At 46.9% G+C, this 15,000-nt stretch overlaps 1 protein-coding gene across 1 annotated transcript in view; it reads right to left on the bottom strand.

The window, feature by feature from the left end:
* Nucleotides 1–15,000, bottom strand: part of MAP4K2 (mitogen-activated protein kinase kinase kinase kinase 2) — a 64,578-nt gene that overhangs the window by 5,379 nt on the left and 44,199 nt on the right. The window contains exons 23-31 of the mRNA XM_032233944.1: nt 13,518–13,578; nt 10,647–10,770; nt 7,866–7,924; nt 6,330–6,433; nt 6,027–6,198; nt 4,617–4,685; nt 2,480–2,566; nt 1,564–1,634; nt 79–134 (exon numbers count right to left, since the gene is read on the bottom strand). Coding sequence (XP_032089835.1) covers nt 79–134; nt 1,564–1,634; nt 2,480–2,566; nt 4,617–4,685; nt 6,027–6,198; nt 6,330–6,433; nt 7,866–7,924; nt 10,647–10,770; nt 13,518–13,578 — 803 coding nt within the window. The remainder of the gene's footprint in view (nt 1–78; nt 135–1,563; nt 1,635–2,479; nt 2,567–4,616; nt 4,686–6,026; nt 6,199–6,329; nt 6,434–7,865; nt 7,925–10,646; nt 10,771–13,517; nt 13,579–15,000) is intronic.

Below are 15,000 nucleotides of genomic sequence, written 5' to 3'. Positions count from 1 at the left end.
TGGGATCGGTTGTGGAAATGGGGGCGTGAAGTGGGAGCAAAGATGTGCAAATTAGAAACCTCTTTATCGGCAGCTCACCTGTGACCACCCAAGACTCGGAACACCCTGGATTCGTCTGTGACCTCCTGGGTCACCTGGTGGGGGAGCAAAACAATTTCTTTATTAAATGTATATACCACCCATTTCATTGTCCAGCAACTCTGGGAAGCTCATAGCATTGTAAAAGCAAATATTGTACCAACGTTAAAATATTAAACACTACCTGGATGCCCGTGCTTCACTATGAAACAATGTGATCGGGCTTGTTACATTGACACTTAAAGCTTGAAAATTAATGTAGACTGTGCACCTCCTTAGCATCAGAGCATGTTAATATAAGGCAACTGGCAGTTGGAACAGAGTTCTTTTCAGGTGGGGAGGGGGAGTAGAACGTCTAAACTCCCAGTCCGCAGGCTGGATGAGTCATGCGCTGGCCACGCCCATGATAAGGCAACTGGCAGTTGGAACAGAGTTCCTTTCAGGTGAGGAGGGGGAGTAGAACATCTAACTCCGTAGCATCAGAGAGCGTTAATATAATACTGTATAAGAAATACTGATGATCTGATTTCAAAAAATCCTTTCTAAGTGAGCAGCTAAAAGCCAAGAGGAACATATGTGCTGAATTTCAAGTTTGTAGGCTTTACAGTTCTGGAGATTTCATGATGAGTGAGTGGTATTTGGCTTTTTTAAATATATAGATATAGATATATATTAAGGTCCCTTCCAACTCTGTTAGTCTGTTATTCTCTCTCTTTCTCTCTCTCTCTCTCATCTATCTATCTATCTATCTATCTATCTATCTATCTATCTATCTATCTAATCTATCTATATCATCTATCTAAAGAGAATAACAGACTAACAGTTGGAAGGGACCTTGGAGGCCTTCTAGTCCAACCCTCAAGCGGGTACCATGCCAGATAAATGTTAAAAACCAACATACAAAGGGATGGAGTTGGGATCTTCAGCAAACTCTCAAATTATTTAATCCTTATTGAGCCTTCGGTGGCCCGCCTGGGGTCTTCATTGCATAGAAGGCTGACTCTGAATGATTCGTGGGTCAGTCTGTTGTGGACATTCCCACACGAATGTTGCAAGAATCAAGTTCTTAACTGGAAGCAACAACATCATTTGGTTGTTTCCAAGTTCCCCTTGCACATATTTGCTAATCGTTCCTGACTCTAGGAGGCGGTGCTCATCTCCATTTTAAAGCCGAAGAGCCAACACTGTCCGAAGACGTCTCCGTGGTCAGGTGGCCGGCATGACTCAATGCCGAAGGTGCACGGAACGCTGTTCCCTTCCCACCAAAGGTGGTCCCTATTTTTCTACTTGCATTTTTTACATGCTTTCGAACTATTTTGGCAGAAGCTGGGACAAGTAACGGGAGCTCGCTCCGTTACGCAGCGCTAGGGATTCGAACCACTGAACTGCCAATCTTTCTGATCGACAAGCTCAGCGTCTTAGCCACTGAGCCACTCACTGCACTATTATTTTATGGCAAAAGACTTCCATTGTGCTTTTACTCACCTCACTAGATTCCAGGCTTCGGCCTTGCATGCCATGTTTCCAGAAAGCCAAGACACTGTCTTGAAGGCACACTGCGGGGAAGGAAAGAAGAGACTTCGTTAGAGGGCGCTGTATTTGGGAAGCTGGGAAGCTAAGCAGTCTTCAGATGGGAGACCACCAGGTTTAGACCCAGCTGGAAAGTTTAACGATCCGAGTTGGGTGGTGAAACTTCTGCAAGAAAATGGCCAAGCTCAGAAAGCACCAAGCATGTTTCTTCTCTTTGTCTTTCTTTCTTTCCCTTTCTCTCTGTCTCCTTCTCTTCCTCCTCTCCACAAACACCTCTCCCTTCTAGCTGATGATATTACTTAGTTGGGTTATGAAACGCCTGCAAGGAAACCACTAAGAGAGCACCAAGGACCCCAGTTAATCTCTTGCAATGAGTTGATCGAAATGTCATCTCTTTTCTTTCTTTCTTTTTCTCTTGTCTTTGTCTCCTTCCTTTCTTCCTCCCCCTTTTATTTCGTTCTTTTTTCCTTTCTTTCTCTTTCTTTGCCTTGCCTTTCTCTCCTTCCTTCCATTCCTTTCTTCCTTCTGTTTCTCTTATATTCCTCTTCTCCTTCTATTACTTCCTTCTTCCCCCCTTTCTTTTCCTGCCTTCCTTCCCTCTTATATCCCCTTTCCTCTTTCTTTCTTTCTTTCTTTCTTTCTTTCTTTCTTTCTTTCTTTCTTTCTTTCTTTCTTTCTTTCTTTCTTTCTTCTTTCTTTCTTTCCCTGCCTTTTCTTCCTCCTCCTCCACTCCACAAACCCCACTCCCTTCTAGCACTGATGATGTCACCTAGTTGGGTGGTGAAACGCCTGCAAGAAAACAGAAGCTGCAAGCTCAGAAAGCACCAAGGATCCCAATTTCAACCCTGAGCTACCAATCTTCCTTACGTACCAATGGTTTCGATGGGGAAATTGAAAACAAGCTCAGGTGCAAACACTCCTTGCGGTGTCCCGCGCAGATTCACGACCCGGACGCAGCCTGGGGGTGGGGTGGGGTGGGGAAAAGAGGACGGCTTTGAAGGACAAAGACACAGGCAGTCCCCGACTTCCAACCGTTCATTTAATGACAGCCCAAAGTTACAACAGCACTGAAAAAAAGTGACTTGACGGCCGTTTTCTACACTTAACGGCTGTCGTGACATCTCCTTGATCACAGGATCAAAATTCAGAGGTTTTGGCAACTGGCTCATACCTATGACCGTGTGTGTGTGTGTGTGTGTGTGTGTGTGTGTGTGAGAGAGAGAGAGAGAGAGAGAGAGAGAGAGAGAGATGCGATCCCCTTTTGCGACCTTCCGGCAAGCCAAGTCCATGGGGGAAGCCAGATTCGTTTAAGAACCGGGTTCTTACCGACTAATCCACTGCATGGATTCACTTAACAATTGTGGCAAGAAATAGCAATAGCCATAGCAGTTAGACTTATATACCGCTTCCTAGGGCTTTCAGCCCTCTCTAAGCGGTTTACAGAGTCAGCATATCACCCCCACAGTCTGGGTCCTCATTTCACCCACCTCGGAAGGATGGAAGGCTGAGTCAACCTTGAGCCCGTGAGATTTGAACAGCCGAACTGCAGAACTGCAGTCAGCTGAAGTAGCCTGCAGTGCTGCATTTAACCACTGCGCCACCTCAGACCGGACACAGCATAGGGCTGTGATGGGCAACCTTTTTCTTATGGCGTGCTAAAATCATGCGTGCACACGCATGTCCACACCAATTCAATCCTCCTTGCCCATCTGTGCGTGCGTGCATGACCCCTCCACCTGCACGCATGCTCTCGTGAACCCACCCCAGGCTCTGGAGGCCTTCCTGAAGCCTGGGGAGGGCCTCCCCCAGCCCTCTGGAAGGCTGAAAATCAGCTGGCCGGCGCATGTGCGCTGGAGCGTCCGACTGTCGTGCCAGCAAATATGCCTCCGTGTGCCACCTGTGTGTTTGTGTGTGTGAGACTTGATAGCAGTTGTCAGCCTCTGCTTCTCTTCCTTGCTATCGGCTGCCATAGAAACGGGGAGGGTGGGGGCATGGTGCTTGGGATGGGGAAAAAATGGTACAGGAGGTGATGTGGCAAAGGGAGTTTTCTTCTCACCATCTTCTGTGCATGCTGGTGGCCGTGTTTGGACCTGGTCAAGGCCAACCATCCTGCATACCAACGTGATGATGCTTTCCGGAGATGCACCCCACATGACATCTTAGGTTCAAGGTGTTATGACCTTTAAAGCGCTCCATGGCTTAGGCCCAGGGTACCTGCGAGACCACCTACTGCCACCGATAGCCTCCCACCATCCAGTACGATCCCAGAGAGTTGGCTCCTCAGGGTGCCATCGGCCAGACAGTGTCGGCTGGCCACCCCCAGGGGTTAGGTTAGGTTAGGTTTATTAGATTTATATGCCGCCCTTCTCCCAAGGACTCAGGGTGGCGTACAACATTAAAAGAAACACATAATACAAAAGTTTTTTTAAAAATTAAATAGAATAAACCAAACAAACCCAATAAGAATTGAGAATAACATTCTTTTAAAAAAAAATTCGAATTAAAATTAACAATGACCAATAATTTATTTTGTTTTGTTCAGGCCAGGCTGGCTTGCTGGAAAAGCCAACTTTTTAGGGCGCGTTGGAAGGACCGGAGGTCGGGGATTATACGAAGCTCCGTGACAGCTCATTCCAGAGGGAAGGCGCTCCCACAGAGAAGGCTGTCCCCCTGGGGGTGGCCAGCCGACACTGTCTGGCCGACGGCACCCTGAGGAGGCCAACTCTGTGGGATCGCACTGGACGATGGGAGTCTACCGGTGGCAGTAGGTGGTCTCGCAGGTACCCTGGGCCTAAGCCATGGAGCGCTTTAAAGGTCATAATTAGGGGGAAAGCCTTCTCTGTGGGAGCGCTTTCCCTTTGGAATGATTGAGGTTTTCAAAAATAGACTGGAGAACCATTGGGCTGGGCTGGCATATGGTCTCCTGCCTTGAGTAGGGGGGGCTGAACTAGAAGAACTCTGAGGTCCCCTCCCGCCCTAGGATCCCAAGTTCTAAAAAAAAAACTTACGTTCAAAACAAACAAGGACGGTATCTCGGTCCATCTGAGTGACGTGGCTGGCCAGGACGAGAGGACGTTCTGTGAGAGGAGAGAGAAGCCAATGTTGAGCCACAGAACTTTCTAAGACATAAATTTAAAAAAAGCTGGTGTTTAAATTGCTTTCCGGATGAATCAATGGGAATTCTGGGAGTTGAAGTCCACACGTAGGGAGAGGGGTGATCTTCAAGGTGAGAATCGAACGGCTGGCAGTGGGCAGAGTTAACCTGCAATACTGCATTCTAACCCCTGGGAGGGAAAGAAGGAAGGAAAAAGGAAGGGAAAGAAGGGAGGGGAGATAGCAAGGAAGGAGGCAAAGAAGGAACAGGTGATAGCAAGGAAGGAAGGAGAGATAGGTTGGAAGGAAGGAGAGAAGGAAGGAGCGATAGCAAGGGAGGAAGGGAGGGAGGAAGGAGATATAGCAAGGAAGGAAAGAAGGAAGAGATAGCAAGGGAGGGAGGGAGGGAGGGAGGAAGGAAGGAAGGAAGGAATGATAGCAAGAAAGGAGGGATAGGCTGGAAGAAAGGAAAGAAGGAAGGAGCGATGGCAAGGAAGGGAGGAGGAAGGAGAGATAGCAAGGAAGGAAAGAGGGAAGAGACAACAAGGAAGGGAGGGAGGGAAGAAGGAATGACAGCAAGGAAGGAAGAAAGCAATAGCATATATATATATATACATATATATATTGTGTATGTGTGTGTATATATATATATATATTGTGTGTGTGTATGTATTATGTATGTAATGTATGAATGTGTGTATGTGTGTGTGTGTGTATGTATGTATGTATATGTGTGTATGTATATGTATGTATGTGTGTGTATACATACATACATACATACATACATACATATATATATGTTCAAATCCCAGTAAGGGTATGGCTAGCTGATGAGAGCTAAATAGCTTGAAATAGATCTATACTAGTCTCCCTTTATTTATTTATCAGCACAAATAAAAAAACATATATATATATATATATATATATATATATATATATATATATATATATATATATATATATATATATATATATATATATATATATGCTATTCACCATGCTTCACAGCCCTCTCTAAGCAGTTTGAAGAGTCAGCCTCCTGCCCCCAACAATCTGGGTCATCATTTTACCGACCTCGGGCGGACGGAAGGCTGAGTCGACCTTCAGACGATCAGGATCGAACTGCCAAATTGCAGGTAGCCGGCAGAGAGCAGAAGTAGCCTGCAGTACTGCACTCTAACCACTTGCGCCACCGCGGCTCTTAAAACATGAAGTCTTTAAAAAGGCAGGAAAGAGATGTTCTCAACTAGGGTTCTCCACAATCCCCTTTTTTGGACCCCCTGCCTCCGCCCCGCCCCACCCCACCCCCAACTAGCCGCTCTTACTGGAAGGGCTGGAGGTGGTGTGGCCGGTACTGAGCGAGAGGACGCTGAAATGCAGCTCGGCTCCCGGCTGATCGCTGCCGGTGACGCCGAAGCAGACTTGAGGGTACTCCTCCGCCTCCACGACCAGCAGCTCAAACAGGGAGAGGGGATCGGGGAGCAGCACGGGGACGTGCTGGAGAGACAGAAAAATAAAAATAAATAGAGAGAGAGAGAGAAAATATGGTGAGCCGGCAAGCAAAATCTGTCTGGGATCTAGAACCCAAAACCAGAGAGGTCACTGAGCGTTTGCAGCCGCTCCCTTACCTTCAGTAGCATAAATTTCTGCAGGGGTTCGTACCACTGTAGGAGAGCCAGGCTGGAGGGCAGGGCGGCACACAGAAAGGTGTTTCCTGAGTAAGGATTTCGGACTGGAATGGGGGGGAAAACCCAGACAATGGGATTAGCCACCAACTGCTGGTCTCCCCTTTTTGCTCCTAGATAGGTGGACTTCAACTCCCAGAATTCTGCATGGCAAATTCTGAGAGATGGCCCTTCCTCCCTCCCTCCTTTTTTTCCTTCCTTCGCTCTTATCCTTTTTCTTTCCTTTTTTCCTCCCTCCCTCCCCTTTTCCTTCCTCCCTCCCTCCCTCTTTTTCCTTCCTTCCTCCCACTTTTTCCTTCCTTCCTTCCTCTTTTTCCTTCCGTCCTTCCTCCCCTTTTTCTTTTTCTTTCTTTCTTTCTTTCTTTCTTTCTTTCTTTCTCTTTCTTTCTTCCACTCTACTTTCTTTTTTCCTTCCTTCCTTCTTCCCCTTTTTCTTTCCTTTCTTCCTCCCTTCCCTTTTCCTTCCTCCCTTCCTGCTTTTCCTTCCTCCCTCCCTTTTCCTTCCTTCCTCCCTCCCTTTTCTTTCCTTCCTTCCTTCCTTCCTTCCTTCCTTCCTTCCTTCCTTCCTCCTTTTTTCCTTCCTCCCTCTTTTCCTTTTGTCCTTCCTCCCCTGTTTCTTTCTTTCCTTCCTTCCACCCTCTTTTCCATCCTCCCTCTTCTTCCTTCTGTCCTTCCCCAACTATTTCTTTTCTTCCTTCCTTCGATCCTCTTTTCCTTCCTCCCTTTTTCCTTCTGTCCTTCCTCCCCTTTTCCTTTTCTTCCTTCCTTCCACCTTTTCATCTCTCCCTCCCCTTTTCTTTCTTTCTTTCTCTCCCTTCCTTTCTTCCACTCTCCTTTCTCTTTTTTCCTTCCTTCCCTTCACCTCCCTCCCTCCCCTTTTCCTTCTTTCCTCCCTCCCTCCTTTTTCTTTCTTTCCTTCCTTCCATCCTCCCTTCCCCTTTCTCTATTTTCCTTCCTTCCCTCTCTCCCGCTCACCTTCCTCCCCTTTTTCTTTCCTTCCTTCCTTTCCTTCCTCTGCAGGCCTTAGTATTCAAAAATTAAGAACTGCTGTATTCCAATCCTTGCAGTGCAGGAAAAACACCTGAATTTTTATTTTATTTTTTGCATAGAAAAGAGATACACTTTGGCATGAACATGTCATGGGCCTGTTCTCAAAGATAAATAAGGTTCAAGTCCTCAGGGTTTTGAATGAAAAGGGTAATTTAAACAGGCACTAAAGAACCTGCTATATTCCAAGTCACGTCTAAACCTTGGCCGCCTTAAGACACGTGGACTTCAACTCCCAGAATTCCTCAGGCAGCCATCTTGGCTGGGGAATTCTGGGAGTTGTAGTTCACACTTCCCAGAATTCTCAGCAATGGCCCTGATGGCTGGGGAATTCTGGAAGTTGAAAGTGGGGGAAAGGTACATTAAGGATTCAGAGGCAAATTCAAGAAAGGTGGAAAATCTGCTGATGAAGGAAGAGAAATGGTCACTCACCAACTTGACATTTAAGGCACCCTTTGGTATCTGCTATCTTGGCTGACAGAGCGAACTTCCTGCCACGAAAGGAAAATGGATTAAAATGTATACCAGTATATATATATTTACTGGAATATATATATATAATTAATACATACATACATACATACATGGAAAATATATAGGTAGTGGCAGGTATTTCTCTTTCTGGGCACAATGAGAATACAATCTGCTGAATATAACTCTGCACTGGCAACAGGAAGGGCATCTGGCCATTAAAACACTTTTCTAGCTGCTCCATTCAGTTGCCCAGACTCTACCCTGCAAGGGATTATTATGGGGTCATTAAATGAAGAGTGGAAATCTATGGGAAGAGCCACCGCTGCTAGCAAAGCCCCACCCGAGCTCTGGGGATAAAAGGCAGGGGGCAGAGATGAATAGATGTGACAGAGGAGAGGAGAGCAGAGGAAATCTATGGGCTGGTCCTTGGGACGGAAGAGCCACCAATGCCAGGGAAGCCCCACCCGAACTCTGGGGATCAAAGGCAGAGGGTGGAGATGAATAGATGTGACAGAGGAGAGGAGAGCAGAGGAAATCTATGGGCCGGTCCTTGGGACGGAAATGCCACCAATGCCAGGGAAGCCCCACCCGAGCTCTGGGGATAAAAGGCAGGGGGCAGAGATGAATAGAAGTGACAGAGAAGAGGAGAGCAGTGGAAATCTATGGGCCGGTCCTTGGGACGGAAATGCCACCATTGCTAGCAAAGCCCCACCTGAGCTCTGGGGATAAAAGGCAGAGGGTGGAGATGAATAGATGTGACAGAGGAGAGGAGAGCAGTGGAAATCTATGGGCCAGTCTTTGGGACGGAAGAGCCACCACTGCTAGCAAAGCCCCACCTGAGCTCTGGGGATAAAAGGCAGGGGGCAGAGATGAATAGATGTGACAGAGGAGAGGAGAGCAGTGGAAATCTATGGGCCGGTCCTTGGGATGGAAAAGCCACCACTGCTAGTGAAGCTCCACTCAAGCTCTGGGGATAAAAGGCAGGGGGCGGAGATGAATAGATGCGACAGACAATTATTCATCTCCCGGTCGGATGGACTTGTTAGCCTGCGGTGAGAGAGAGATTTTTTGCCAGGGCTGTCTAATAAAGAAATCATTGATTAAAATCATTATGATACAGAAGGATCTTGACAAACTTGAACACTGGGTGTTATCTAATAAAATGAAATCCAATGGTGAAAAGAGTAAGGCTCTACATTTAGGCAAGAAAAGCAAAATGCACAGGTACAGTATAGGTGGGACCTTGCTCAATAGTAGTAACTGTGAGAGGGATCTTGGAGTCCTAGTGGACAACCATTTAAACAGGAGCCAGCCGTGTGCAGCAGCTGCCAAAAAAGCCAACACAGTTCTAGGCTGCATTAACAGAGGGAGAGAATCAAGATCACGTGAAGTGTTAGTACCACTTTATAAGCCCTTTATAAGGCCACACTTGGAATACGGCCTCCAGTTTTGGTCGCCACGATGTAGAAAAGATGTGGAGACTCTAGAAAGAGTGCAGAGAAGAGCAACCAAGAGGATTAGGGGCCTGGAGACTAAAATATATCAAGAACGGTTTCAGGAATTGGGTACGTCTAGTTTGATGAAAAGAAGGACTAGGGGAGAGATGATAGCAGCCTTCCAATATCTCAGGGATTGCTACAAAGAAGAGGGAGTCAAACTGTTCTCCAGAGCGCCTGAGAGTAGAACAAGAAGCAATGGGGGTAAACTAATCATGGAGAGAAGCAACTTAGAAGTAAGGAGAAGTTTCCTGACAGTTAGAACAATTAACCAGCGGAACAGAAGTTGCCTCCAGAAGTTGTGAATGCCCCAACACTGGAAGTCTTTAAGAAGATGTTGGATAGGCATTTGTCTGAGACAGTATAGGGTTTCCTGCCTAGGCAGGGGGTTGGACTAGAAGACCTCCAAGGTCCCTTCCAACTCTGCTATTGTTTGTTGGGGTTTGCTGTGTTTGGGGAGCTGAGCAAGGACATTAACTGATTAAGGAGAAATTCCTTCTTAAGTTTCTTTCCATGCTCTTTATGCAGTTGTGGGCCAGGTCTGCTCTTATCTAATTGGTCCCTAGGCCCCCAGGTCTGTGGAGCGGCACTGGGCCGGCCAAAGAAAGCAAAGCCTGGTCCATGGGATGCAGGCAGCACACGAAACCACGCTCCCTCCGGTCCACGGAAAAACCACAGAACCAGTCCCTAAGCCCCGGGGCCGCTGCCCTAGGCAGCATCTCTTCCGTGGCACGACAAAACCGCGCTCGACTAAGCCGCGCCCGATTAAACCGCGTCGCTGATGTCATCAACAGGGCGACAACAGTGAGCGCGGAGAAAGAAGGGCGCTTTAAATAGCGCTTTGAAAGCAAGCCGATTCAACTTAAGGTAAGGGTTAGGTTTAGGGTTAGCTTTAGGGTTAGGTTAAGGGTTAGAGTTAGGGTTAGGTTAAGGGTTAGGTTAAGGATTAGGATTAGGTTTAAGTTAAGGGTTAGGTTTAGGATTAGGTTTAGGGGGGTTAGGTTTAAGTTTAGGGGTTAATTTTAGGTTTAGCGTTTACAGCGTGCTTCTGTCTCCGCGCTGTTATTGCGCTGTTGATGATGTCAGCTACGCGGTTTCGTCGAGCGCGGTTTAGTCGAACGGGGTTTTGAGGTGGAACCCATCTCTTCTACCAATTTCTCCCAAGGCCATTCTCCCCACCCCCACCATGCCATTACTCTTCCTTAGGGACCTCTGTCCCTTCCTCCCCCTCACCTCTCCCCACCTGGGGATGATTCTCTCCGTCAGTCGGTTGGTGGCAATGGAAAGAGGAACCGGCCGCTTCTGAAGCTGACGGCGTTGTTCGAAGAGACCCAGGAGGTTGTGTGAAGAGATCTGGGGGGACTTCCCTGAAACGAGAGAAGAAGGAATGAGTGAGAGCCATCAACCCATGGAACAGAAGCTGCCTTCAGAGATTGTGGGGGCTTCATCCCTGGAGGCTTTCAAGAAGAGACCGGACTGCCCATCTGTCAGAAATGGTGTAGGGTCTCTTGCTTGGGCAGGGGGTTGGACTAGATGACCTACAAGGTCCCTTCCACCTCTGTTAATCTGACTCTAGGCGTCTCTCTCCTTTTGAGCCTCTTCAACCTGGCTAGATGTCTGCAGAATCAATCTCCAAACTCACTGTTGTGGCCTGCTAGCAGTCAGTGGAGTTGGCGGCAGAGTTAGCAATAGCAGTTAGACTTATATACCGCTTCATAGGGCTTTCAGCCCTAAGCGGTTTACAGAGTCAGCATATTGCCCCCAACAACAATCCGGGTCCTCATTTTACCCACCTTGGAAGGATGGAAGGCTGAGTCAACCCTGAGCCGGTGAGATTTGAACAGCCGAACTGCAGAACTGCAATCAGCTGAAGTAGCCTGCAGTGCTGCATTTAACCACTGCGCCACCTCGGCTCTCTCCGACCACTGAGGAATCTGGGGAGGAAGATGGGCCAGTCCTGGAGTCTGGGGAAGGCTCTGATGAGGGCTCTGCGTCGGAGGCAGAGAGGGGGTCAGGACCATATGCCAGTTATCAGCTGCCTTCGGAGTCAGACATCAGGGACGCAGAAGAACAGCTGGAGCCTGTTCCCAGAGTGTGCATGCACAGAGCTGCCAGATGAAGGGAACAGCTGAAGAACAGGGGTCGACTTGGGAGTAAGGCCACAGGTGGACGCTGAATGGCCCCTCCCAGAGGAAATAAAAGAGGAGCAAAAGGGGAGTGGAGTTTGCAGGAGAGACCATCAGTTCGCTTAATTGGTTCGTGACTCTCCGAGACTCCTGGCCAAGTTTTGCAGAGATCAGCCTGGCAGCTCTCCAAGCCAGATAAGGTCTGTGACTGTAAATCCTCCCTTGAAAGACTTTGCTGGAGGTGAAGGAGCAGAATTCACAGTCAATTAATGAAAGGGGTTTTTGTCAGGACAAGGAATTTGTTGCATGCTCTTAGGAAGCCTCGGTCGGAACATTCACTTCCTTCCTTTCCAAATCTGGCTTGGCCTCCAACTCCAGAAAACAGGACAGGCGGTCCTTGACTTACGACCACAATCAAACCCAACATTTCTTATTGCTAAGCGAGACATTTGTAAACTGCCCCATTTTGCGACCTTCCTTGCCACGGTTGTTAAGGGAATCATTGCAGAGGTTAAGCTGGTAAGACATATGTTAAATTGATCTGGCTTTCCCATGGAGTTCGCTTCTCGGAAAGTCGCAAGAGGGGATCGCGTGACCCCAGGATGTTGCGACCGTCATAAATACGAATCAGTTGCCAAGTGTCCGTATTTTGATCATGTGACCATGGGAGGATGCTGCAACATCCATAAGGGTGAAAAAGGGTCGTAAGTCACTTTTTCACTGCTTTTATAACATCAAACGGTCACTAAATGGGACAGTTGTAAGTGGAGCTGTCGTTGGGTCAAACCGTTTTAAGAACCTTGCCTGATTTTTGGGAAGGACAAACGCTCTGGAACTAAATTCCAAGGTGGAAATCTCTCCCGTCAAAGGTTCATATAGTAGATTAAGGGAATTGTAATGCACATTGAACAGGAAGGATTGCCATTTATAGACAATTAAGGGTAATCTAAACCCAGATAAGGAAAAATGGGAGAGGGAACATGAAATATACTTACAATGGGAAACTATTGAGATTTAAAAATAGAATCACAAATTGAGGGCGTGTAAGGATGTATAATTATATAAATATAATGATGAGAATAGCTGGGAATTGTAACCAGGTCTACATCTCGGCCAAAATTAGGCAGGGTGTGTGTGTGTGTGTGTTTAAAAGCATAATATGTATACTTTTTTGTTCTCCCTTTTTTTTAAAAAGGAGGAAGATATATGTTAAAATTAAATATGTATACTGAAAAGGAATTATAAAGACCATCAACATAAAATGGAGCTCGCTCAGAAGCTGAAATACACCAAGTAAATGAGATGAAGAGTGGGAAGTAGAGGAGAGAGGTAAGGGAAGAAAAGAGGGATAGGAGAGAGGAGGAGGGAAGAGGAGGAGAGAAAGTAGGAGTGGAAAGGTGAGAGAGGAGAAGGAGAGAGGAAGGGGAAATAGAAGAAGAGAAGGAAAACAGAAGGAAGAAAGGAGGTAGGGAGGGAGAGGAGAGAGGCGGAAGAAAGTGATGGATAAGGTACAAATACGATGTATGGAGAGCAGAAGAGCCAATAATTGTTTTGGGGGAGTTGATGGTAAGATGAATCGATGTAAATATTTAATAATACAATACGATGTTGGCTATGTAATAGTATACACGTGGTTATATGTTATGAAAATGAAAAAATTAAAAAAACTTTATATATACTGTATATATAAAAAAAGGTTTTCCAGCATGGCCACGAAGATGCAAATGTGTCTAACCAAATTCTCTTGGTTTTGGGCCATCCTAGAAAAAACTCCAGATATCCCTTTGCACAAAAAGCAGAAATTCCACCCCGGAGGAATGCAGTGGGACTGAACTTCCTTCGCAAGTCTTTTAAACAAGGAGCTTTCCTCACCCCCCACCCGTCAAATTTAGCTGGCACCAACATCCCCCGCAGATGGAAAATTTGTCCCCAAAACAGGAAAAAGAAAAATTATTTCCCAGGCCCAGCTGTGCCCCCCAGAGACTCACCTGCCAAAGTCAGGAGGGTGTTGTTAATACAATAGAGCCAAGAGCATCGGTGGGGAAGGAGCTGATGAGAGAAACAAAGGGGAAGAAGAGAAGAAATGGAGAGAAACAGAGGAAGAGAGAGAAAGGGCCCATCAATCTTGGTTAAACTCCGCCCAGGGCCCTTTTCTGATGGCATCAAACATGACAGCCACATTGGTATAGTAGTTCAGGCACCAGGCTACAAATTAGGCAATGTTGAGTTCAGTTCTGTCTCGGCCACGAAAGTTGGCTGGCTGAGTCACCAGGAGACTGTGAGTTCTAGTCTTGACTTAGGCATGAAAGCTTATTGGTTGACTTATTGGACCAATCACCAGGAAACTGTGAGTTCTAGTCTTGACTTTAGCATGAAAGATGGCTAAGTGACTTTGGACCAGTCACCAGGAGAAGGTGAGTTCTAGTCCTGCCTTAGGGACGAAAGATGGCTGGGTGACTTTGGACCAATCATCAGGAAACTGTGAGTTCTAGTCTTGACTTAGGCACAAAAGATGGCTGGGTGACTTTATTTATTTATTTAATTAATTAATTAACTAATTAACTTGTATGCCGCCCACTCTCGGAAGACTCAGGGCGGCTTACAAATAAAAAGGGAAGGGGAGGGATATAAAAAATAAAAGACAACAATTTAAAAATTCAACAGCATTCATAACTTAGGATGGGACTGGATAAAATCAACAGCCCCAGGCCTGCCGGAACAGCCAAGTCTTGGTCGCTTTGCGGAAGGCCGGAAGGGTAGTAAGGGTCCGGATCTCAACGGGGAGATCGTTCCATAGGGCCGGAGCAGCCATAGAGAAGGCCCTCCCCCAGGGAGTTGCCAGCTGACATAGGCCGGCAGATGGAATCCGGAGGAGGCCTAGTCTGTGCGATCTAATAGGTCTCTGGGAGGTAAACTTTGGACCAATCACTAGGAGACTGTGAGTTCTAGTCCTGCCTTAGGCATGAAAGATGGCTGGGTGACTTTGGACCAATCACCAGGAGAAGGTGAGTTCTAGTCCTGCCTTAGACATGAAAGTGTATTGGTTGACTTTGGACCAATTATCAGGAAACTGTGAGTTCTAGTCTAGACTTAGGGACGAAAGATGGCTGGGTGACTTTGGACCAATCACTAGGAGACTGTGAGTTCTAGTCCTGCCTTAGGCACTAAAGGTGGCTGGGTGACTTTGGACCAATCACCAGGAGAAGGTGAATTCTAGTTCCACCTTAGGCATGAATGCCAGTTGGATGGCTTTGGGTTGGTCTCTGTCTCTGTCTGTCTCTCTGTCTCTGTCTCTCTGTCTGTCTGTCTGTCTCTCTCTCTGTCTCTCTCTCCAACTCACTGCACAGGATTGTTGTTGTGGGGAAAACAGGAGGAGAAAGGAATATTAGGGACGCTCGCTATCTTACGTTGACCGATAAAAATAATAAACGTGGGATATAAACAACTAATTTAAAAATATTTCAAGCGACT

This window comes from Thamnophis elegans, chromosome 17 (genome assembly GCF_009769535.1).
Source record: "Thamnophis elegans isolate rThaEle1 chromosome 17, rThaEle1.pri, whole genome shotgun sequence".
NCBI classification, from domain to species: Eukaryota; Metazoa; Chordata; class Lepidosauria; order Squamata; family Colubridae; genus Thamnophis; species Thamnophis elegans.
This window is presented reverse-complemented; position numbering and strand designations above follow the sequence as displayed.